At 36.7% G+C, this 26,341-nt stretch overlaps 2 protein-coding genes across 4 annotated transcripts; both read left to right on the top strand.

Moving 5' to 3' along the window:
- The first annotated feature begins 656 nt into the window (after nt 1–656).
- On the top strand, nt 657–25,788 carry SpdS (Spermidine Synthase). Of its 3 annotated transcripts, XM_067092126.1 has the most exons (10): nt 657–917; nt 12,579–12,706; nt 18,676–18,732; nt 18,975–19,110; nt 19,498–19,618; nt 20,024–20,119; nt 21,154–21,334; nt 22,568–22,650; nt 23,837–23,983; nt 24,540–25,788. In XM_067092126.1, exons 4-10 carry the CDS (start codon nt 18,980–18,982, stop codon nt 24,684–24,686), a joined length of 906 nt encoding a protein of 301 aa, XP_066948227.1. In that variant the 5' UTR covers nt 657–917; nt 12,579–12,706; nt 18,676–18,732; nt 18,975–18,979; the 3' UTR covers nt 24,687–25,788. The 3 variants fall into 3 exon arrangements, with proteins under 3 accessions (XP_066948227.1, XP_066948226.1, XP_066948228.1); XM_067092125.1 differs by lacking the exon at nt 12,579–12,706; XM_067092127.1 differs by lacking the exons at nt 657–917; nt 12,579–12,706 and adding an exon at nt 16,270–16,433.
- Nucleotides 923–11,793, top strand: timeout (circadian regulator timeout). The gene is made up of 2 exons (XM_067092115.1): nt 923–1,437; nt 6,668–11,793. Exon 2 carries the CDS (start codon nt 6,689–6,691, stop codon nt 10,286–10,288), a length of 3,600 nt encoding a protein of 1,199 aa, XP_066948216.1. The 5' UTR covers nt 923–1,437; nt 6,668–6,688; the 3' UTR covers nt 10,289–11,793.
- Nucleotides 25,789–26,341: the final 553 nt, after the last annotated feature.

Genomic DNA, 26,341 nt, shown 5'->3' with positions numbered 1-26,341 from the left:
TATATATATATATATATATATATATATATATATATATATATATATATATATATATATATATATATATATATATATATATATATATATATTGCACAAATGCAATAGCGAGACTGCTTCCCGCTAAATTCCATTCACACTTTTGTCCCGGATAGATTAGAGAAAATTTAGTAAAACACCTCGCTGGCTCATCTAATTGCCTCCTGTGTTCAGAATTCTGTTTACTAGTAAACAGCAGCCGATCGAGACTACAAAGTCTACCCCAATGCCAATTACCCCATACAAAATGGGAAAAAAGCACGTTAAAAGAAGAAGAAGAACATCTTTGGACAAACTTTGTCCATTTTGGGTTGACTAGTAAACCTCAGTATACCAATAAAGTGTGTAAAACTTGATAAACATGATCGATAAAAGTATAAAGAACAAACGATTTTCTTGACATTCTAATACCCCACGTATGCCTGGCAAAACAAAACTACACTTAGCTTTACATTACATAGCAATCTAAACAGCACTAATAACAGTACCATAAAACAAAATGTTATCAGATTTAACAATACATATCATCATACAGCAGTTCATTTCGTGAGGAGGAAATGGCATCTCTAAGAAATATATGAACCCAAGTAAAATAACTGCGTGCCTGAAAAATATCTATCACATGGGAGATAGCCAGTTGCTGTAGATTGTACCCATGTTCACTGACGCCTGACGCGTCACATGTCGCCACAATAGACTTCGGACGGAAGCGGTTTAATTAGTTTTCTGGGTAGATTCTGTTCAGACATTCATGAATCGGATGAAAGTAGTCTTTGCCGACTGTGAACTGTGACAGACGTCATTCCTGAACTGTCGGCTTAGCAAGTTAGCAGTCTGGTCTGCGAAGCCTCTTTTGGCCCAGCACCGCCGAAGGTCTCTCGGTAAGTTTTTGGAAAAAGGAATTAATATTATTAATGAAGCAGTCAGCATTATGCTTAGTTTCTGTGATTCTGGAGAACGTATCTTGCCATTTCTCAGTGACACGTCTCGTATGAAAGGAGTAAATTAGACGAGAAGCATCAAGATGTAAAGAAAAATCGGTCTGGATCAGCTGATTGGGCGGAAGTGTAAACAAAGAAGGTACCATGTGTAAACATCTCAGATTTTCGTAATTTCTCAATTGAAACGAATAACCTAATCATAAAAAAATGAGTATAACTGCATTATTTAACTCTATAATAATCTGTTGCAGAGTAAAACTTAAAATTCCCACAAAAAAATAGATAAATGTCATAACACCGCTTCGCGCCCGTCAATTATTTTCGCGCCTTTTGTTGGAATTTCGCGACATGTCAGCTGGAGGTTCATCTGTCAGGAGACTCGTGTTTATTTCATGAAAACCAGCCGTTTATTGCCGTGGATAATTCGCCCACGGTGTGCAGGAAGGAACCACAAATTAAGGTTAGTATTTAAAAGCGTTTTTTACTTGATATGATTAAATTATTAGGCATATTTGGGGTTACTTAAGTCGGGCATCCTAGGCCTATGCTCTTCACTTCATACGTCATTGTGACGAGACTTTGGATTATATTTACCTTAGACATTATTCAGATGTACGAAAGACTGACGAAAAAGCCTCTAAATAGCAAGGGGAAAACGTTTTAGTAGGCTATTTAACCCTTGCAACTAAATAGCCTCGAATAGCCTAGACAAACCACGGACCTATTAGGCCTCAGTCTAGCTTTTCAGAAATGCTCATCGTCAGGTAGGCCTATTGAACTAATATTTACTAGTTAAGGCCTATTACAACATCTGTATGGTTATTATTGCTAAAATAGGTTACAATAAAGCCAGTAGAACTATTACACACAGGGACGACCCCATAGGCCTAATCTTCCTGTTTAAATAAATGAAAAATTAATCGAATTTCGAATTACAAGGTACGACAATACCGCCCCCCTCCTTAGCTAACACAGCAAAATCGTAACCAGTACACCCATAGGGTGTGTTAGGTTGGTATTTATGGTATTTTTAGGTTCTTTTTGCATGAAAAACCCAAAGTGGTTTTTCGTGCGAGATTGGCCGCCTGGAGTCGTATTGATTGGCAACTTATATAATTTTACCGGTTAGGTTAGGTTAGATGCGGTCGCCAAGGTCATTTGCTAACAGAATGAACGTCGAAAACGTTCAGAGCGCGATTTTGAACGTAGGATAAATAGTTTTCCGAGTCCAGAGTGTGAGAACGGGTTAAAGTAAAATTGTACTGAATGACAAAGTTAAAAGACTGCATTTTCTTCTAGGAAGGTCTAGGCAGAATCATAGTAATTCCTTGACATTGTCTAGATTGTATACAATTGTGGCTAATCCATATTTTCCTGTTTCAGAAGTAAATTATTAAAAAAAGATTTTCATAGTTCAATTCAGCACTGATAGTATTTGGTGTGTCCTAAATTATTTTGATGCTCGTTTTCGTTGAAAATGCTGTGACACTATCATCCCCCATGTCTCATGGAGCTCGGGACTATCAGGACGTATTATTTTCAGCCGTGAGTCTGTTAGGCCATCACAACTATAGGTCATATGACATGGAGGAAGCTCCCTGGGTTGCCGTGTTTAGTACTAGCCCCCCCTGGATCAAAGTATTATATACACCCATTTCGGCCATTTGCAGATTGGATGTTACGGCCTAAATGACTTATGGCTGAAATGACCAGGACCCTCCTAATGCAACCTCCCACGTGACTTCACCTAACTTACCAGGCCTTACCTGACGAGGGGGTCATTGAACTAGAACCCCTAAGCTAACCTAAACTAGAGCACTGTAAAATATTGTATATGACACTGATAAATAGCTACGGTGATATACTCCTTTAAACACCATATAATTATAGTTGAATAATTCTACCAATGTTTGTCACAGTTCCAAAGGAAATTAGTTGATGTAGGGTGATGGCCAATAAATTAAAATCATAAAGTGTTCTCAACAAAAATAGTTTAAAAAAATCTGAAATATCAAAAACTATTGGAAAAACAGGGTGATGGGTTGTAATTTAAAGTAATGAAGTGTTTCCAACAAAAATGCTTTGTCAAAAAAATTTGAAACCTCATAAACTATTGGAAAAACCATATTTCAATACTGATTTCAATGATCAGGCATTGAAAACTGTCATGGAGATTGTGGTGAACCCCATAGTGTACTGTAAAATAGACTTGGTCTCATTTATCTATTCTGCATGATTTTGTTTAGTACCATGTGAATGGTCACTGTAATATTTATATTTTCTTAACAATTAAGTAATATTCCTGGCCAAAAAACCTTTGTAATCAATGCAAGGATGTGACAGTTTTAAAGTTAAATAGAGGATAAAGATGACGTAAGAATCAAATCTGACGATGTCAGGGATCATAAGATTCTACGATTCTTCAAGTGTAACAAAATTAAGGAATTATATACAGTATTTAGTTGAGCATTGAACAAATTCAACGAAACATTCTTCCAGTGCTGAATTTTATATTGCATTGTCGAAGAAGATAGAGGTTAGCAGATAATACTGAATTGAAATTTGAAAAAATTACTATTTAAAAAATAATGTGCCACTTTGTAAACAAGTAAAGTTATCATTTATTCATCCTGTAACTAATTCAGTATTTATACGTTTGCAACAAATATCTCCTTGAGAAAAGTTGTGGCTGTTATGGAGGTATAAATACAAAAAGAACATTATGTGCAGGTTGTAGAATAATACCTGATTTTGTTTATCAAATTAACAAGATAGTTTGATACGTCTTAAAAAGCTTTATACTTCTCCTGAGAGTCAGTTAAATAACATAAATAATTTAGAAGTGGTCTGCACTCTGGTCTGAATTTGATACCCTTCCATATCTTCCTGTACGCCAATTTTGAATTTGATAGTTTTGAGTTGGGCCGAACTTCCAAATTGTAGAAGCTTTGAATTTCCAGCAAAAAGCCAATACAACAGTCAATCAGAATACTTGAAAATACTCTAGAAAAATTGTACCCTAATTCAGCACTTTTCAACTGGAGCAAAATGAAGATTGAGCCAGTTAATTGCACATCATAATTAACAATACTAATCACATGGGACACTTCCAGACCTTACGTAGGGACCTGCCTCATTTATGGTCAAACAGGCAAAATTCTCCTTTGTGAATAGAGGCTAAAAAACATTGGCTTTGATAAATTCAAGGTTCATGAAATTGTACAATTAACACCATCTAGTTAGCAAAATATGAGTCCTAAGTAAGTACTGGTGATCTGGAGTTGTCAAGAGTTATGATACAAGACATGAAAGGAATCATTTGCTTGGTTGATTAACAGAAACCCTGTGAATAACATTCATCATTGGTTAATGGTAAACATTATATAGGTAGTCAGGAAAAAGACAGGTCAATGTACATTGGTTAAGGAAAACCAGAATGCTGGAAGAGATATGGCAGCGAATAAAGGTATGATTACTGTATCATACCAACATCTTGGTATCTATGCTTGTTCCCATAGGAATACAGTCTCCTTTTACGTAGGTGTTTTCTTCAGCACGAACTGAACTGATGATGAAACTTAGTAACCAGGTGGTTCACTGAGGTGAGATTAGTTGGGGGAACCCCCAGTCACCCCCTGTAAGGTGGGTAGTGCCATCGTTGCACCTCACGCAGTGCACTGTAGGCATTGCTTAAGGTTTTTTGCAGCATCCCTTCAGCCCCTTGCTGCAACCCCTTTCATTCCGTCTACTGTACCTCCGTTCATATTCTCTTTCGTCCATCTTACCTTCCACCCTCTCCTAACAATTGTTTCATAGTGCAACTGCAAGGTTTTTTCCTGTTACACCTTTAAAACCTTTCTACAGTGCTCTCAATTTCCAATTCAGTGCTGAATGACCTCATAGGTCCCAGTGCTTGGCTTTTGGCCTAAATTTTATATCCTGTTCCAACCCCCCACTCACCTGCCATAAGCCAGCACTTTCTTGGAAGAGCAACCTCTCATCTGAGCAGTAATTCATCTTCATAAAAGGCAATTGGTTGTACTGTATTAACCCTTACGAACAAACACGAGATTTTAAAAGTAATTGGTATTTTCCCCAGGAACAATAATAATAATAATAATATTATTATTATTATTATTATTATTATTATTCAGAAGATGAACCCTAGTCATATGTAACAAGCCCATGGTGGCCATTGACTTTAAATTCGAGCTTCCAAAGAAAGAGGAGATCAGATATTAGAAAAACAGATGAATTAACTAATTAATACAGGCAGTCCCCGGGTAACGGCAGACTCGGTTAATGGCACTTGTCTAGTGACGAAAATCAGTAATTTTCGACGCTGAAAATCGCCGATTCCTGCTTATTGGCACCGATAATTTGGTATTGGCACTGATACATACCTAACAGAAGTGCCGATAACTGAAAATTGGCGCTTTTCGGCGCTGATAAACCCTGAAAAAATCACTGATTTTCGGTTATCATGACACCCTCAGAATGGAACCCCCGCCAATAACCTGGGACTGCCTGTAAATGAATTTAAAATAATCTAAGTCAGTTGTTAAAATACAAGAAGAATTGTATTAGGGTAGTAATGCATTGCATCTTCGCTTGAACTTCTGAAGTTCCAACTGCACGACATCTCAAGGAGGCTGTTTTACAATCCAGTGGTATACAAACCATAGCCTCAACTATACCCTGTAGTCCCCAGTGTTGATGGAAAAAAGTGCTGGCTTTGCCAGATGAGTTGGGGATTTCCCCACTAACTCTCCCACCTCCAATTAACCACCTTGTTAGAAAGTTTCAACAGCGGTTTCCAGCATGCAGTGAGGAGGACTCTTATAAGATAAAATAATTTAGGGCGTTTCTTGACAAATCTCTGTTTTAGCTTATGGAGCAAGGGATGATTATTACCTACAACTTGGGTTACAGGAAGCTGGTATTGAAAGAGTTCTTAACAGCAGAATTTCTACCTACTGAAGTTGTGTCTTACACAAGAGGGTAGTGAGGCTTTGAATCCTTAATGAATTCCAACTTATACAGTATGTACTATTTTTGTGGACAGCATAATATAATAATTATTATAGTGTATCCAGATAACAGTCATGACTGTAGACTCATTTCAGACCAGAATGATTTATTTTCAAATGGGGTTGCAAATTAAAGCAAGACAAAGTGAGCAGTTAGTTAGCCAAGTGATGAGAGATTTAAAGGTAACAGGAAAAGTACACTCCTAAAAGAAATGAAAGTTTTGGCTGAGGGGAAATTGTAAGGGTAGTTCATTATCATCTCTAGCATGTCATGCAAGACACACTGTTGATTGTATTCTGCTAAGGGGTAGTGCATGTTTTTTTTTTTTTATTAATAAATAAACCTAAAATGTTAGACAACTTTTACGTTCTTGTAATAAGTTATTAATCAGTCACTTGTATGGATACAATTTGCTGTATTTACATATGAAAATATGATGTACATTAGAATTATAAAGATTTTGAAAAATTCCATCCTTTCCAATGTTGAATTTTGTCAACATACGTAATTTAGTAAAAAAAAAAAGTTAATGGATCAATAGTCATCTGTCAAGCCGTTGTTAACTGTTAAAATTTTTTAATAAATTTTATAAAATGATTAAATATTCCTTATACTATGAGAGTTAGAGCAATGGATAACCTCCATTCTCATATTTGCAGGTGAAAGGTTAAGTCCCAAAGATGGCTGATGATTTGCTGCACGCAGAGCTATTGGCAGCTTGCTCCTCTCTTGGATACAGTGACGGTATCAAGTATTACAAAGAAGCTCACTGTCTTGAAACTACAAAAGATTTAGTAAGGTACTTGAGGAAAGATGACGAGAGTCACGAAATCAGACGTGCACTTGGAGACACCAGGGTTGTACAGACCGATCTGATCCCCATAATACGAGACCACAGCCAGGATGCAGAGCTGTTTGATGTAACACTTAGGCTTCTTGTGAATTTGACAAATCCCGTCATTCTGCTTTTCCGTGAAGAATTGCCGGAGGAGAAGGTGACTCGCCAGCAGTACTTGCATCTCTTGTCCCAGCAACAAGGCTACAAGGAATCTTTTGTCGAAGAAAAAGTGTGGAGTATACTTGTTGGGAAACTGGGTGAACTGCTGCAGTTGGATTGGGAGATTCGTCAGGAGGAAGACAGGCTCATCATTGAGAGGATTTTAATCCTAGTAAGAAACATTCTCTTTGTACCTGCCAGCCCAGAGGAAGAAAAAAGAACTGAAGATGATGCATCAATACATGACCAGGTTCTGTGGGCATTGCATCTTGCTGGATTTGAAGATCTGTTGCTTTACATTGCATCATCGGAAAATGAACAGGACTTGTGCATGCATGCTTTGGAGATTATTTCGTATATGTTGCGTGAACAGGATCCTGCCCAGTTGGCCAAAGCTGGGCTTCAGCGCTCCCAGTCTGAGAAGGAAAAGGATGAAAAGGAGCTACAAGAAATAAGGAAGAAAGAAGCTTTGAAAAAGCAGCAGCAAAGAAATAAATATTATGGAGCACGCCATTCAAGGTTTGGCGGAACTTATTACGTCCAGAACATGAAGAGCATCAGTGACCGAGACCTGATTACACATCGTCCTTTAGCAGATGTTAAATCGATTAATTTTGATTTTGCCAAAAGACCGAAGAAGACTGCCAAAAATAGGGCAGACATGGTTCACAACATTTCAACAAGACGTTCAACGCTTGCCATCCGCTTGTTTTTACAAGAATTTTGCATTGAGTTTTTGAATGGGGCTTATAACAGCATCATGTACATAGTGAGAGACAATCTAAATCAGGCAAAATCACAGGAAAACGATGATTCGTATTATATGTGGGCCATTAAATTTTTTATGGAGTTTAACCGACATCATGAATTCAAACTTGAGCTGGTAAGTGAAACGCTCAGTATTCAGATATTCCATTATCTTCAAACAAACTTGGAAAATTACCATGGCATGATGACAACAGATAAAAAGAAGATTCCATTGTGGTCAAGGAGAATGCACAAGGCAGTGAGAGCTTATCAAGAGCTTCTCATGACTCTGTCATACATGGACAAGTCTCCCGAGGAAGTGAGAGAAGCTGCAAAAATTCTGAAGAGTAAACTCTTTTATGTGGTAGAGTACCGGGAAATGGTTCTTGTCCTCCTGCAGAATTATGATCGAAGGAAGCTTTCTGTATTGTATCTGAAGGACTTGGTTGAGACAGCTCACATCTTTATTAAGCTTCTTGAAAAATTCTGTGGGAAAACTAAGCATTTGATTGTTCAGAGGAAAAAGAGAGTAAACCAAAAGAGAAAGAAGCCTAAAGCTGTCCCCAATCAGATGACAGAAGACCAGCTACAAGTAATGTGGGATGAGATGTCAGCAGAATTATCAGCAGTAGTTCAAGGAGAGACTGGGGATCTTCCAGAGATGATACCTTTTGACGCAGCATCGGAGGATCCAGAGGACACACAAAAGGAGAATGCTATGAGACGGATAAATGCCTTACTTCGCAAGAAAGAAATGCCACAGGCCGTTTCTCTTTTACGAGCAGCCAGAGAAGTTTGGCCTGAAGGAATTTTTGGAGAACAAACAATTTCACCATCAGAAGAGTTTTTATCTCTACGAGAGATTTTCATGGCAGAGTTGAATCCTGTTGTGCCACCTCAAGAAGAGGAGGAGGATGAGGAGGAAGAAGAGGAGGATGAGGAAGAGGAGGCTGAGGGGCAAATGGTAGTGCGAGAGGAGGATTTTGATTTCCCGGCTTTCATCAGAAGGTTTGCTCACACAAAAGTAATGCAGGCATATGCTCAGCTATTTCAGAGCTATTCTACTAACAGTGCTAACACAAACCACTGCATTTTAAGGATGTTCCACCGAATTGCATGGGATTGCAAACTCTCTGCAATGTTCTTTCAGGCCTCTCTCTTTTGTGTCTTCAGAGAAGCAATGCATGATGACAGACGAAGCTCTGACGAGAGTGTTAAAGAGATAGTTAAGTTTAGTAAGTTTATTGTTAGAGAATTTTTCAGCACAAGTCAAACAAATAACAAGGTTTTTGCTGAATTGTTCTTTTGGAAGGACAATAGAGAGGCTGTTGAAATTGTGTGTGGTTATGAGTTCTCTGCCTCTGGCAGGGAAGCTGCCAAGAGATCTTGGACTGAAGAGGAAGAAGATGAGGTGCGTAGGCTCTACGAAGAATTTAAAGACACCCCCATGGAAAGTCTGGAAAGCAGAGATTGTGTTAATCTCATTCTGGATAATCTCATAGATCAGAAACGTACACGGCGTGCAATCATAAAGAAACTGAAGGAGTTAGGTCTTATTAGGGAAACTAGACAGTTGAAGCCTCGTAACACTGTGCATGTACGAGCTCCAAGGATCTGGACTGAGGAAGAGGAAGGGGAACTGAGGATGTTGTTCGAAGAGAATAAGGATGCTATGGATATTGTCGGTAGGATTATGGATCACATGGTCCTGAGGAGACCAAAACCAAGGGTCATTGAAAAAATTTTGGAACTTGGCCTTGTTTCTGACAGAAAGGAACTCAGGAAAAAGAGAGTGAAGACAGCAAAGAAAACTAAAGGAAAAAGGGACACTAGTGATCTTGGTGAAAGGTTTGTAGCCTCCGATGAAGAAAGCGATGAAAATACTGACAGGAGTGAATCTGAAGTGGAGAATGAAGAGATTGATGATTCATCTGATGATGAAGCACCGACACAGAAATCCTCACACAAGCAGGTACCGTACATACCCCCTGCAGCTACTCCAGGCTTAATAGCCCAAGCATTGAAAACTGTCATGGAGGCCAACATGCAAGGCCCACTAGAGTGGCTTGCTGGGGTGATGCAAGATGTTGCAGATGATCGAGAAGAAGACGGTGACTTTGAACCTGTACCAATTCTGGCTATAACAGAAGCCTGCACAGATGCCATGGAGGACAGTAAATTTCAGGAGCTGTTGAAATTACTTGGCCTTCAGCAACCACTCAGCCATCAGGAAATGTTCTGGCGTGTTCCGTCACGGCTCAGTGTTGATGCACTGCGGAAGAGGGTCCATTACTTGAAACAGGGCTTGTCAGGAACTCCTATTGAAGTTCCTCAGCTAGAACAACCTTTAGACCCTGTAGTTGAAGCAGTTGTAGAACCAAGCCAAGAAAATAGGAAGGGCTCTCAGCCATCTGTGAAAGGCTCAAAGAAAAGCACACCTAAGTCTGACCCTGCCAGATCCAAGCCAAAGGCCAGACGTCAGCCGAAGAAGCAAAGTCTTCGCAGATTTCAGAAAATTCAGATGCTGAAAATATAGATCCTGAAAACAAGGAAAATGTTGAAAGTAATCCATCGCTATCAGCATATGTAGATGATTCTGTTCCACTTCATGTAAATGACTCTGTTCCACTTTTGCCAAATAGAAGTGATGGCAATTATTCTAGCGATGATGAAATTCCTTTATCAAGGCAAGTCCTTTCATCATCCCATATAAGCAAGAGAGTTGGCATTGACAGTGAGAGTGAGTCCGATTCCAATTTATCTGCTCCGTCACTAAAAATGGCCAAAAAGAAACGCCGTGTAATTATTGATGATGATTCAGACAACGAGACTCCCCAAGTAGAAAGCCAAGACTTGAAGCTACATATAGATACAGAAGTTGTAGAAACTAACAGTCAAGGTGTTATGAGAGTAGGCTCAGATGATGATGGAGATGATGATGATGATGTTCGTCTGAATATTTCAAGACAAAGAGCTAAGGCAGTCATTGAAAGTGATGATGAATAGTGTTTGGGGAAGTTTTCTTTAACATGAGTGCTTAAATGTGAATGTGGTTTCGTAGTATAATATCAAATGGAGAATTTTATTTTGTATTTGTATAATACAATACTTGTAAGCTGTCAATTATTGTGTAACATCTAAGTTTGAAAAGATGGTAATAGGCTAATATATGCTATCTTGTTTACAGTGCCTTAAATTAATTTTTTTAAGCTAACCAAAAGGAGTTTGCTGAAAGAGAATGGTATGTCATTTTATGGAGCCACTCAAAAATTTTTTTTTAACTTTTGCAGAAAAAGCAAATTTTTGGTAAACATTAGGTTTTTTGTCACGTGGTCATTTTTAGTTCTTGATTGGCCCATATTCTCCCAAGAATATGTGAATTGATTTGTAATTAATGTTGCTTTTCAGTATTAGGGCTCTTTGATGCCAAGAATTGCTTACATTTCTGTTCAGGCCTTTTGTGTCTTACTTGATTTTGCTTTGGCCTTGATAGTCCTGATCAGTAAACATTTCTATAGTCCTGATCCAGCTTTCATGTTAAAAAGTGGTTTCCCAGATAAGCAAATTGCTTATAGGTATTGTAGCATTACCTATATACAGAGTTACTGATAATTTGAATGGTAATTTTTTATTAATTTTGATATACAGAGCCTGATAAGACTGGGCAACTTAATGCCCTTTTAAACCCCAGCCTTGCAGGATGAGGCAAATATAAGGGCAAGGGAAAAATGAACTGGTTAATCATGAAAGCAGCAATATGTATTTATGTGCTACTTTTAAGGAGACCATTGAGTTGCATTTCTTTGCTTGCCTGAAGAATTTGTTTGCAAGTGAGAAGTGAAATATGATTTATAAAAATATTCAGTTTTCACCTAAAGTTGCTGGTATCTCTCAAATATTTCTTATTAAGAAAGCTTTTTCTTTAGGCACAGAGTGTCTAAAAGTGGTTTAGCATTAGGGATATAAACTTTTATTTTATGTATATATGTGTAAATGTTTCAATTGTAATAAAAATTGTTTTATGGCTTTTTGTTCACTTTATTTTTATTGATTTATTTTACCTCCTGCAAAACTAAAAGATTAATGCTGTAACCCTTCATTTTATCAGATTTTTTAGGGGCTGGGGATTTGATTAGTGGCCAATCCGATGACTTAAGTAATGGACACTGTATAGCAAAGCCTCCACTTGAACATTCTGGGTATCACACAGGCAACAGCAATTCCATATAGATTCCAACCTAAGTTAACCTTTACACATCATTCAGTTTCAGAATTTATTTGCAAAATGCATCACTGCTAAAAAGATAAGTTACAAAGAAACCATAATAATGTAGCGGAGGTGGAAGTCTGACAAGATGATTGACTACTGCATTATATTTACAGCATGTGATTGTATTTTTTTGTGTAGTTTTGAAAACTTTTTGAAGTTTAGAAAATGAAAGGCCAAAAAAGAGTATTAGATACAGTTAACAAAAATAAAATACAATAGCTTCATGGACAAGAGAAAAGCAACATTTTAAATTTATTACAAAGGGATAAAAAGAAGCAAAGTACAAAATAAAAGATTTATGGTGTTGATATACATTTGGCTGTGTAATTACTGATTGTTCTTTGCAATGGATTTTTTACTCTACCAGAAATGTTATATAGATGTTGCATTGCTTGTCTTGGGTGAGATGAATTTGTAAGTGTTTACATGTAAACTGCTTTACTGAAAATGTTCACCAGTTCCTCTGTTAACCCAATACTGTACCATCTTTAACTGAATGATTTAATTTTGACCCTTGTTTTGAGATGAAATTGAATTAAGTATGTACTGCTTTCAGATTGGTTATTAATTGGTTTGGCTGTATGGTTTGAAATTAGTTTTAAGAAATATCTGCATGGATCATGATCAGAGTTACGATTGTGAAGAGTTGAGATATTCCTCACGTCAGTAGAGGTGAAAACACTGGTAAGTCATTTACAGTACTGATTTTTCTCTTATTGTTCATTATTAATCCATGTCCAACACCAAGGTAAGGCCTTCTTGCCAGATATTTCTTGATTTTATTAAGTTCACAACCTCAATGTCTGCATTTAAGCAGGGCTGTGGAATATTCCATGATGAGAAGGTGGAGTTGAAGATTCAGTATCTGCAGATTTTCTTTACTAATTTAGCTACATTTAGTATCTACTCTTGTGTATATTTTAATGTGTAGTCTGGTTTTTTCATCTTGCATCATTTATTAATTTATATTCCTTTCCATTACTGAAGGTTCTTTGCAGTGTCCCTTCAGCCCCCAGCTGCAACCCTTTTCATTCCTTTAACTGTACCTCCATTCATATTATCTTTCTTCCATCTTGTTATCCACCCTCTCTAACAATGATTCCATAGTGCAACTGCAAGGTTTTCCTCCTGTTACACCTTTCAAACTTGCCTATTCTGTTTCCCCTCCAGTGCTGAATGACCTCGTAGGTCCCAGTGCTTGGCCTTTGGCCTAATCTCTATATTCCATACCATGTTTGATATTTGTCCCAGCTAAGTAGTATGAACCATTCAAAAATGTCCTTTAGTTTCATGACATACCTTTAGTCAGTGCCGATTCTTTCATTAGGGGTGACTTCATTTTCACTTGTCTCTCTTTTTTGTTAGTATCCCAGCTACTTTTTGTCTGGAAGTTGCCTTATGTTAAATCTGTACTGGTTTTATAACTTGTTTATTTGAGGATACAAACCCCTGCCTTCATATGGATATACTTCAGTGCAGCCAGGGCCAGTTGAAGCTTTGAAATAGAAATTTAAAGATTTGGCTGTCACCCTTGAGCAGGGGTTGCTGGTAACTGCGTGTACACAGTAACCGTAAATCCATTTTCTCTTTGACTAGTGCCTAACGTAGATATGTTATTTGTGCTCTTATTTTGGCTGTGCTTGAATGGCTTGTGTGTGGGGCTTTCCTGCTCTTTATGTATATGGTGTACATTTTTGACTTAACACCTGTGTTTGCTCATAAGAATGACTGATGCAGATGCCTAGGACATGATAAACTGTGTGTTGGGTTTATGAGTGTGCCTGCTATTGACCCGAACTGTTTGTTCAGCTTGTGGAGGCCAATAGCATTTGGTGTCGGTTTGTATGGAGTGTGCCTTTTGGTTTCCTTCCTAATGAAAGAGAGAGCACTTTAGGAGGCAAGCAAAGACATGACTTAAGAGGATAATACACCTCTGCTATCTCTTTCCATTTTAATGCTAGTTCCAGCCTCCATCCCTTCACCAGCTGTAGTCTCTACCCCTCTTCCCTCCCGTGCGAGGGGGTAGGGGACAATATTCAAAATGACCAAGCAGAATTCTCCATGCTATCAGAGGTCGAGGAATTCCAATCACAATATCAGTTTGAGAATAGGGTCAGAGGCAGGTTGAGCATGCACTGGGTGGGCATGTGTGCTAGAAGTGTTCAGATTTCAGAGGAAGTCCATTCAAAGTAAAAAATCTTTCCTCTATTGAGGGTTTCCTAAAAAGATGCTGTGACAAAACAAAATGCACCTTCCTTCCTGGTTGGGGTCAAGTGTGCTTGCCCTGTGGTGAGACTTTAGGCATCACCAATAGCTTAATGAAAACCAAAGTCCCAGTCATTTAGTGTTTGTGAAGATCCTCCTGTCACTACAACAGTGACGAGATAGAATCATGACAGGAATCATATCAAGAGCTCTTCAGCACCCAAGTGTACTTCTGATGAGGAATATTCAGGTCAAGAGCATTTAGTCTTAAAGAGGCTAACAAAGGATCAGAATGATGACTGGTGTTGAGAAGACAGAAGGGGATGATTGGTGAAAGCTGGATAGGTATTTGGAGTCTTTAATGAAGTTAGTGGTAGGTCAGTGTGCACAGGTGTGTAGACATCTGAAGAGGCAATTGTGGTTGATTGAATGTTTACCATTGGTGTGGCATGGCAGAGAGAGTCCCTCCTATCATCTGCAATCTCTTTCCATCGAGTCAAGGACAAGTGTATATCAGTTATAGTCACACCTGGTGGATGAGAGACAAGGAACAGGAGAATACTAGTCAGTTAGCAGTTTTGATATGTGTGTGTGTGTGGTTGAACTGTGACTTGTTCAGTAGTGGACCACTCCCCTGGTAAGGTGTGTGAGTGGAGCTGTATTGACAGGCACTGGAATGAACATTCGGTAAAGCATGGTAGTGGGCTGACAGCTGGGCAGACAAAGGCAAGTCAGGAGTTGATATGACAGCAGACACCAGTGAAAGTGTACAGCATCTGAAGATGAGACTTTGTGAAAGTGGGTTGGAGATAAATGAATGGTGCTCTTTCACCCAGACTTGAAACCAATATGGATGGTTGTGAAACACAGAAAGCAAACACTTTGGTAACCGAGTTCCATGACCAATTTGCCCTGAACTTCTTTCCAGTCAGTGAGTGATTGATTTAAAGTTACCTGGCATGATAGCTACTAAGTCACTGACTATTGCAGACAGTGAAGCACTAAACAAGTCATATTAGCTGGGGCAACACTGCAGAATCATGAAGAGTAAAGTTATTAGTTAAGACATCCCTGAGGATCCAGAGGGTTCTTGCTTAATGAGACATCCTTCCTATGTCCAAGAGATGGAAGACTAAGAATATTGAGGACATGACTGTTGGTGTATATTGTACTTTATGTATAATTAATGGGATTATTTTGAAACAAAATACATGACTGTATATGAATGTGTGCCTTAGAAAATGGTAGATGCCTTAGATGAATTGAGCTTCATTATGAACCATGAATCTGGTACTGAAAACCAGTGTTGATGAGAAATTGTTTTCTGAAAAGATCACACAATATAAATGAAAAGGAAGAACTCAAATAAAGATGCCTTTGTAGGACTTTAAAGGTTTCAGAATATGATGATAATCATATGATTAAATGGTGATCAAATTTTTCCTGCAAAGGGTGAACATGTATTAAAGTCCATATACTCGTATATCTACTTTTCATTTTGATGATATAGTTATTCGAATTATTCTTGTTGGTAAATGGTTTCCCATGACAGCACCACGGAAGTTTTTACACTCATGCCAGTTCTAATTCTGGATAAAATAGGAGGGTTGAGTGCTTGGTTAATGTACCTGCTGTAACTGAAACAAGCAGCATCAGATGTTAATGAAGACTAAAATCTAAGAGAGTAAGTTAGTAACAGTTTCAAGCAGTGATATTTTAAAAACCATCTGGTTTAATTTTTGGAGGTAAAATTGTCATCTACTTTAAAGTCTGTGCATTTGATTTTTCCTTTACAGGGTTAGATATGCAATGTACTCTCCCACTGCTTCCAGAATGAATGTAAAATGCACAGCCTGTTATGTTTTTTTTAGGCATTTTAAGAGAGATGGTGGCAAGCACTATTTTAGAGCTTTGAACAAAACCATCACTCAGTACTCGTAGAGATAAGATGTCTGGTCTCTCTCGTAGTTTTGAGATAGTGAAAGAGAAACTAAACAAGATAAGAGTAAAATAGCTGCCTCCTTATCTTTCTTCTTTCAAGCAAATCGACTTGTGTGATAATGACCATTGTTATCAGAATACGTATTTATGCTAATAATCTGGTTTTTTTAGTGCTGATGATATGAAATAAGTAAGGTACTCTTGCCTTGTCTTAGCGATAGTGGAAAGTAGATTTTGCTATCAGTGTTGAGGAAACAGTAGTCAGGTTAGTGTTTAAAGTAAAATTTTATACTTAAATTTCTGATTATGCATTATCTAGTTGGCTTAGAGCATAGCTTTGTGAATTTGTAGACTACCATTAGGATTTTGCCAAGAAGGGGTGAACTGTAACTTTTCATTAACAGTTTTTGGGGCTATATTTTAATATTTAAAAATTAATGCAATGGTTTGATCTTTTAAGATATTTTGGTATCAGTGTTCATAGGTTTGTCTTGACTGTATGATTTGTAAATTTCTGTTCCTTTGCTTTCAAAAGACTTATAGCTTAAGAATTTGATGATCCAGATTTCATCTTGCCATCGCAATGGTTATACTGTACAGTAATAATGACTGTTTTAACAAGGCTCACCCATATCACTGTCAACTGGGAATAGTGGTTGATCCTTTATTTTCCCCTTATTAGTGGGAAAAGTAAACTTGCTAGACATAGTTGGTACTGTAAATTCCCACGGGAAGGAGGCATGACCTTCATATGGTTTTTGCAGAGGTTAAATTTAGGCTCCATAGTTGTTGCCTAGGTGTTTTGACTGGTTCAGTTTTACTTTTCATTGCACCCGTGGTGCAAATGATTTCGATAATCATGTTAGTACCCTGGTGAAATTGTCTTTACAGGATTATTAATGAGAGAATAAAAAAATAGCCATTGTTTAGGGATGTTGCTGTTTAGCTCCCTTGAATAAAAGCAGGGAGGTGTATGTGTAGCAGGAACCCTTATAAGTAAAAGTAACTTAGAGGTGTGTAATTTGTACACTATAGTCAATTAAATTACCAACTCTTACCACATACAGTATATAAGACAAAGGTGGATACGTATGGAATGTCTTCATCTTGTAGGCATATTTGTATATTGTGACTGAATAGGAATTGAGATGATGAGGAAGAATTATTAAGGCTCAGTCTTTCAATGGAAGTAGAATGCCTGGCCTGTTGCTATCACAGGACCCAAGAGTATGAATATAACCACCGAGGAATCCTAACCTAGGATAAAAACTTATAAATGTTAGTCAGAACCTCCAAGTGCCTACCATAGAACCAGATTAACATCTAAATTATACTTAAACAAAAAAGATAGCAATTGCTCTGATATAGTGGTCAAGTTCCATTACTTTTGCAGTTTCACTACCAGATACATTACAGTATGGCCTCAGAAGCACTTATTGCAGCCAGTTAGAAATAATTTTTTTCATAAAATGTTTACTAAAGTGTTCAGAGAGAACATCATTGATGTACCTTGCTGTTAGCCTTGATTCCCTGCAAATGAAGGCATGTTGCTCATGATGGGACAAAGTACATGGTCATCTTATTTTTGGTACAAAGGGCAAGACAAGAAATTGTGAATGGTGTAGTCATTTAGTCCTGACTTCCTGGAATTTCTGTCTTGGCTACCAAGTCAGTAACAGAAAAGACATCCCAGTATCCATTCCTTAATAAGTATGACTTATTCCCAGGTAGTATACAGGTAACTGACGTTTGAAAAATGCAAAACCCAGCACAATCAGCTCAGTTACGAAAACATAACTGAACAATGTATGAGGAGGTGTAGTGAAGATTCGAGTGCCAACAAAGTTCCTTTTGAGAGTCTTATGAAAATGTGATCCTCTTGAGTACTGTATTGACATAACCAATGAACTCTAAGTTAAATCCGCAAGGATCAGAGACTTCAAACGGTTTAGATCTGTAGCCTTTTATCATTAAGACTGTCATGTGTCTTTAAGAATAAGAGAAATCTTCTATGGATGTCATCACTTGGATCAATACTCCTTTCCCTACCACTGAACCACCAGAGACTCTATTTTGCGTGGCAGATGTTGAGGGTAGATTCTATGCTTGGATTAGAGATGATTTGGCAGATTGTGATGAAAATGCTTTTTCTCTGAGGCCTTCCTCTATAATGCCCAGAAGCATGAAGATCTAAAACCTCTAGCTTCTTATGAGTCAGCAAAAATGAGGCTGACTTAGGAAGTCTCATATTCTGTAAGTATGAAGACAAATGCTACTGCAGAAAAGACTAAAATAAAGTACTGTATTACATTTCTAGTAGATCAACAGTGTGGGTCATACATTGTCAATAGGTAGAAAACATTAATATATCTTACTTCCTTGCTGTTCTATCAGCTTTTGCTACAAAGGTTTGTGTTTAAATAAATGTATTTGAAATGTTTCCAGTATTTTAAATATTTTGTAATGCGTACACCATTGTTTAAAATTGTTCCCTTCTCTTTTGTCAGGTTACAACACCCCCAGAATAGAAATCTGTGCTCTACTGGATTTACACCAGCCCTAAGGTATTTAGTGCTGAGTTTTTTTGTTTTCCAAAGGGCTGAAATTATTTTTAAAATTTCTCCCAAAAATCATAATTTTTTTAATGTACAGACTTTATATGAAAATAGTATAACTTTAGAGTCAAGCTACTTAATTTATAGCAGAGTAATCTGGGTTTACTGGTAAGGGTTAAATCTATTGGATACACAGTAATTTCATTTAAATCTGTAATGCAGTGCATTGATATACTTTGTGTTTTTTCAAGACGTGATGGATCAAAATCTCAAAGGATGGTTTACTGAACGATCCCCCATGTGGCCAGGTCAGGCATTTTCCTTGCAAGTGAAGGAAGTTCTTTTGGAGGAGAAAAGTCCATTCCAGAGCATTCAGGTCTTTGAGAGGTATGTATCTCCCCTTTGTTATTACTCTTAGGCTTATTTTCCAGAAAACTTGCCTAAGAGAAATAACATTTCCTTCATATTCTAGAAAATGGAGAACTGTTAACAGCACAGATAGTATCTGAGGAAAAGGTGTTGATTTAGATGCCACCACATATGCCATTGGTGAAACAGGCCCCGTCATAACCAACAGCCCTTGTGAATACAATCTCTCTTTGAGAAGTTACATCTCTAAAAATAGAAATTGGTATATGTTGACTTAACATTGCCAGGTACTGCATTTGGAACAGCTGAAACCTTGCCTTTTAAATACAGTGATGTTCTTTGAACTGTACTGAAATACACAAGTATTGTGTGAATCTCAATTTCCATTCTTTTTGTAACTTTCAGTACTCACTATGGAAGAGTTTTGGTATTGGACGGAGCAATCCAGTGCACAGAGCGAGATGAATGTTCATATCAAGAGATGATCACATTTCTGCCTCTCAACTCACATCCAAGTCCTAAGAGGGTAAGATTCATTATTTGTAGTGGAAACATTTTTAAACAATTTTTATATAAATATAGGTTTGGGTTAATGTGCGTAATTAGTTTTTAATTTGGCTGTTGTCAGTACTTTACTAGAGCTTTTATTTGTGAGTTTTCCAGTTAAGGAATAACCAGAAGTTTTGCAATAACATACGATTCTTTGAGTTTTTCAAATATTTTACAGTTTCTTGAGGTTTGACTAAAGGTATCATTCAGCTTCCAGATTGCCAATCCATCAGGTACATAGTGCACTTGACAGAAATTAAAATTAAGACCATTTGGAATTTAACATATGGAAAGTGCTATAACAGACTTCTTTACTTATCAGATTCATTATTATTTGGATTTTTGGTGAGCTACCTTTTTAGATGTATTAATGCATTTTCAGGTGCTTATCATTGGTGGAGGTGATGGAGGAGTAGCTCGGGAGGTTAGCAAACATCCGTCTGTGGAGCACATTGTTCAGTGTGAAATTGATTCAAAGGTAAGTGATGTAGAATTATGCTACAGTTAATAAAAGGGGATGTGGATCTTACATTCTGTGCAAGGTTTTATTAAAATAGAATGATAAATGAATAACATTTTTATGCACAAGTGTCATTTTGTTAATTTTTGTATTTGTTACTGGCATCATCATTTACATTTTGGCAGAAGATTTTCAGTGTAGGCAGTTCCTACACTCTCTTCTGTCTGTTGTATTTTCTCCTGAAAACACACAAGGTTAGAGAGTTCCTTTTTACACTTAAAGAGAAGCCACACACAGTCTTGGCATTGAAGAGAACAATCTTGGATGAAGACTTGGAACAGCTTGATTTTAATGGATGAGGATGAGAAGCAGTGGTGAATTAATGGTCACCAAATCAGTGTTTATAAAAAACTATTGCAAAGCACTGTATCATATTGATATTGCCTTCTCACTGCTGTTACTTGTGTCTGGAAGTTATGTCTTGTCATTTGTTAATACTGTTGAATGTTTTCTTGCACATTTTTGGAATAAATTGATATACAACCTTCTGTATTTAGTGTGTGTGTATGTAGTCTCATAGCATAGTGGTAGCATGTTGCAAGTGTTTGACTGCACCTTAGCTCTGGCATTTTGCACTGTTCTCAGTACAAAGGGTGATGAAGCAAAAATTACAAATGCAAATTTAATACATAGTATAAGAATAAAAAAATACCCAAAGGAATTTTGCCAAACTGCATATCAGTTATCAGTGATCCAGTTGTATGGCACTTGTCTAGAAACGATCCCCACTCAACAGCGGCACTGATCCCCGGTTATTGGTGCTGATATCCGGTTATTGGCGCCAGTGAGCGCTGTTATCGCTGATCCCCAGTTATGTTACTCCGTCATGAACGGAACCCCCGCTGATAACGGGGGGACTGCCTGTACTGTATTGGGTTTGTGATAAACATGATAATTTTAAAAATTATTAGTTATTTAAGATTAGAGTATTGTTACCAAATTTTGTTATTCTGATTAGCAAACAACTAACTGGAAGTTTTTTCCATGAACAGGTGGTCGAGGCTTGTAAAAAGTACATTCCATCAATGGGTTGTGGATTCAGCTGCCCCAAGCTCACTCTCTACACAGGAGATGGCGCTAAATTCTTGGAAACCACGGATGAGAAGTTCGATGTAATAATCACGGATGCATCTGACCCTGTAGTGAATGCAGAAGGTGCTGGAACTAAGGATGGTGAGTGAATTTTATTTCATGCTACTTTGTCAGATGATATAATAACTTTTTAATTTTTTTTCACTGGATATAGCTTGAAGTTTTACTTGAAGGTACTTTGCTAATGTCATCTTTTAAGACTATAATATAGTCTTCAGAACACATAGTCAATATTGATTTAATCTTAAGAACATGGAGTTAAGTTGGAAGGTGAAGTCTGAAGCTGTAGAAGTAACTGCACTTCAGTGTTATAAATATTACATTTAAATATTAGCAAGTCCTGTTGTGTTGAGGATGTGTATTGCTTATTATTCTAGAATTATCATGATCAGTGTTTTCTTCTGTATTGTTAGTTGGATTATTATTCACAGAAGAGCAAAATCCACTGGTTGTATCCTCATGGTCAGGCTAACCCCATCTCCTGTTAAAGCCTTCTACTGTTAAATATACTCATTCTAGTTGATCTGGTTAAATTCTTTGTAATGATTTACTTTTGGTTATGTGTATGCTCATTCTTTAATAGTATTTCTGACAGTATCATCTTTTTTTCATTAACCAATGCCAGCATTTTTCTATAGTTTGGTTCTCATAGGACTAGGTTGAATGGTTTCATATTATCAAAAGGAAAACTGGTTTTACATAATAAAATAAAGCTTCTTAATGGTTCTTGATTTGACCAACTAAAAATTTTGAAAGATTCAGACAGTATTTCTTTAAAAGTATTCAAATTGTACTTTTTTATTTGCTGCTAATTAAAATTTGGATAGTCATACAAAATATACTTTATTGTATTTGCTCAGATGGGAACTGGGCCTTGAGGAGTGTCATTATGCAATCTTGTACTGAACTGGCATTCTCAACATCTCTGGAGAGTTAACTCCATGCTTGTTTCCTTTTTATTCTTTTAAAAATAGAGATGTGTATTAGTAAAAGCAGTTCCAAAGTAAAATGAAATAAAAATTTTTCTTCCTTCTAGATGGTTTTAATTTTTTGTAATTTACTGTAATGTATATACCATATCTGGAAAAATCTTGCCTGCTTATCACTGTGCCCTTGGCTTTCCTATTTGTATTATGAATTGATGTCTGTAGTGAGTTAATTGTAGTAATATGTCCTGTAGTAAATTTTTCTTAATTTTACATACTCTGGCTTTTTCTGTCTATAATATACTATAGAAAGAAAAACACCCAATTTATGAGACTGAAATGAATTACAGTATCTAAAGGTTAAATTTAATTCAGCAATGCTTTGCAGGTCCTGCAGCCTCCCTTTTCAATGAAGACTATTATGTAAAGATGAAAGAGAGGTTGGTGGAAGGTGGAATTCTTTGTTGTCAGGTTGGTATATTCATAAAAGTTTGACCATTGTTGATATTATAAATTGATGTAATTTGTTCCACTTGGTAAGTTTGGATTGCCAAGTAATTTTTTCATGTATGCTATTCACCAAAACTTGTTGATTTATAGCTAACAGATATTAGAATGATGAACATAACTAGTTGACTTATACATACTGTGCCAATAATAGTGTGTTGTTCTGAATGAATTTGGCAGAAGAGGACTTCAGTCTTTAGTTCCACTTTAGCCATCTTTAATAATACACACAAGTCTAATTGGTGGTTTTGTAACTTTATTTTGTGCTCTCTCAAAGTATACTAATATCGTGCAGGATATAATCCTCCTTGTCAGTGATTTAACATCAGCATTTCCCTGTATGAAGTTAAAACATGAAATAACTTTTCTCTTAATTTGTCTGTCTTGTAGAGTATCAGGCAGAACTATGTAAGACAGAGAGGAAAGAAAACCAGCATGTTTAAACACCTAAAGGGAAAATCTGCAGTAAATATTTGAATGTTGATTGCATAAGACACATGTCTGCAGTAATTTCAGAGGACATTGAGGAAAAAAAAAAAAAGGTTTCTAGAAGTATTAGGTTATTGCATATTGTACTGAATCAACAAAAACATTAATAAAGAAGTTATCTAGTACAAAATGTGATATAGTTCCTCAAATGTTTAGTGTGAAAGCCCAAACTGACAGTATTTTGTAAACATTGTTTCTTACTAGCAGAATCAACAAAAACATTAATAAAGTTTAAAGATTTTTATATATTATAAAAGTATGCAATCAAGCTTTTACTTTTGTTATCCGCACCTTCAGCAGTTCTTTCAAAGATATTATGCATTTTAATGTAATATTATTCTAATACTTGACAGAATGTGATAATGAGCATCCCCTTTTCAATAGGTTATTAGTAACAATGTTATAAATTGAGCTGTAATAGAGTTTTTTAGCCTTTTTATTTAAAAGTGCCCTTATACGCTGGTCGATTTCAACCCAAACTGACAGTATCAGTTTAAAAAATCTTCTTTCACATTTCATAAATTATTCAAGAAAGAATCCCCATACTATATTGCATAATGACTTTCCACTCTTCTGGTCCGATTTCATAAAATATTTCTTTTAGAAAGTTGTAAATTATTTATCTTAGAGTCTTTATCTAATAATTACCATGTAATTTCAGGGTGAGAACATGTGGCTTCATGCAGAGTTGATTAGCAGGCTCCTCAAGAAATGCCGGTCCATATATCCAGTGGTTGATTATGCTTACACATGCACCCCGACTTACCCTTCAGGCCAAATAGGGTTCATTCTTTGCAGTAAAAACCCTGTGAGTTTATGAAAGAAGCATATTCATGCAACACAAGGGTAGAGAAAATTATTTTTATTGGATATTCCAATTTTTCAACTTGAGTTTGTTTTTGTTTGCTCTCATAACTGAGACTTTGCCTTTCACAGATATGTGGTAAAACTAGTTTGAGAAAAATTTCTCAGATGAATAATCAGACTTGATTTTGCTGAAGATCATAAAACAATTTTACAATATTTATCAAATGTTTTTCACACAAACAATTTCTTTAGAGGAGTTTCAGTGGTGTTAGATAAAATTACTGTTGGATTGTGGCATATATTCCAAAAAGAACACCACATTGAAGTAATATCCAGCCTTTGAATTAGAATCATTTTTCTGATCATGGGGTATTTGATGTATAACTTACACAACCCTATCTATGAATGCAGAACAAAGTTTATAATGAAACACCTTTAGTGATGTCTTCAGTTTTCAATCGGTGACACATCTGCATTTATGCCCAGCAGACTAACGCTTTAATGGAAAAAAACTGAACTTTGGCTATTTTCACTGAAAATGAAACTTTCTTTTCCAGCAAACCAAGTTCAGGGAACCTGTCACAGTATGGAATGATGATGATGTTGAGACGTTTTCTCTCAAGTACTACAATGCTGATATCCACCGTGCTTCATTCATAATGCCAACATTCATGAAGAAGGCCTTGCAGAAAGCAGTAGTATAGAACATCACAGGTTTATAGTACAGGTTCACTTCTCTCTGTTGTATGTATTTAAGTTGATTTAGTTTTTCAGTTCTGCTAATGTTTTGTTCTTTTGTTGTTAGTGAAGAATCAAAGGTATAGAAATATTTTTGTAAAATTTTTATATTTAAATGTCAGCTGGTCAAAAGTAGACCTAGGTTTTTAATGTTTCTGTTCACTGTAGATTGAGAACATTTTGATCATCTAAATACAGTGAGCAAGGTATGGCAGAGTACAATAATTGACACCAGTGAGAATAATACTCTCAAGATGGTGGGAAGTACACCTTTATGACCCCAGAGCATTGGACAGTTTTGTTGGGGATTATTATTAAGTAGTTTAACCAAACCACCATTCAAAATACTTAATTCTTCAAGGCTTGTCCAAGTATTTTTCTTTAATATGAAAATTTGAATTTTATCCAGTTAGAAATATGATACAGTAATTGGCTAACTGGGAAATGACCAAATTTCCTTAACTGAATTATTTCCACAACTTGACATTTGTTTCTGGTTGATGCTTGGACATTAACATATACCTTCTAATGTTGACCTGCATTCTTTTTATACAGGGATTTGGTCATGTTGACTTGATTAATTATTGATGGGCCATGGCTTGGTCATTTTGAAAGCAGGATAAAATTACTTTTTGGTTAATAAGCTTTGGGGACCTTGCCATCCGAGTTTGCAGTGAATTACGGGTAGGAAGACAGCCAGCCATGAATTTCTAGCAGTATTTACAAATTCCCCTTACCAGGTACATTCCTTACTGCAAGAAGTGGCCAACATGAATTTATAAGTTTTCCTCATGTTTAGTAATACCCTCTAGTGGTTTGCAAAAGATACATATAATCTCGTCCAGCTCATCCCAAGTTTCAGCTTGAGATTCTCAAACAAAGTAATTAGGTGGAATGGTTCTCTCATTAACTAGGGAATAAAGTTCACTTTAGTATGAATTTTAGTACCACCGATAATTCCAGTGACAGCAGTACAATTAACTGTCTTATACAGGTTTTCTAATTTTTAAATTTAAAATAATTTCAAATGTCCACTGCATATACAAATAAAAGTAACCTTCACAGAAAGAGCTTTTATCCCTTTGGTAATTAGTAAAAAATGTAGTAAATTAATAGTGGTAAATTCTGGATACTGACATTTAACACAGGTAAATTCTGGGTATTGACATTTAACACACACTTTCATTTAACAGATACAAGCCATTTCTTTACAAATGCCTGTTTTGATGTTAGACAAATCACCAAAATCTAACTGCATTGTTAGTAATTGAACAAGCCTGCACCAGGTTATTTGCATGCATCTGGAATAGTATTTTTCCTTCAGTCTAGTTTCAAGTTATTTAAGGAAAAGCCAATTTTTGAAGCCCACGAAGGGATTTTTGCTAATTCCCAATGGTTCTCATCTAGCATGGCTCGCACCTCTGCCAACAGGACCAAGGTTAACCCTTGGTCTGCTGGAAATTAGATTAGTTGGGTTGCAGTCCTTGAAGGGCAGTCTGTACCAGTCCAGTTAGGATTGAAACTACCCAGGGCTTCATCCCATTACTGGCATGATTGCCCAGTAGGGACAGTACTCCCTACTCACAGCAACAGGAGAGTAAGCAGTCTCTCTCTCCTGTTG

This window comes from Macrobrachium rosenbergii, chromosome 48, assembly GCF_040412425.1.
Source record: "Macrobrachium rosenbergii isolate ZJJX-2024 chromosome 48, ASM4041242v1, whole genome shotgun sequence".
NCBI lineage: Eukaryota > Metazoa > Arthropoda > Malacostraca > Decapoda > Palaemonidae > Macrobrachium > Macrobrachium rosenbergii.
This window is presented reverse-complemented; position numbering and strand designations above follow the sequence as displayed.

Coding starts and splice junctions, on each gene's coding strand:
- timeout (XM_067092115.1), top strand. CDS start 6,689: ATGGCTGATGATTTGCTGCACGCAGAGCTATTGGCAGCTTGCTCCTCT.
- SpdS (XM_067092125.1), top strand. CDS start 18,980: ATGGATCAAAATCTCAAAGGATGGTTTACTGAACGATCCCCCATGTGG. Junction 19,111..19,497: donor AGCATTCAGGTCTTTGAGAG/GTATGTATCTCC, acceptor TGTAACTTTCAG/TACTCACTATGGAAGAGTTT. Junction 23,984..24,539: donor TTCTTTGCAGTAAAAACCCT/GTGAGTTTATGA, acceptor TTTCTTTTCCAG/CAAACCAAGTTCAGGGAACC.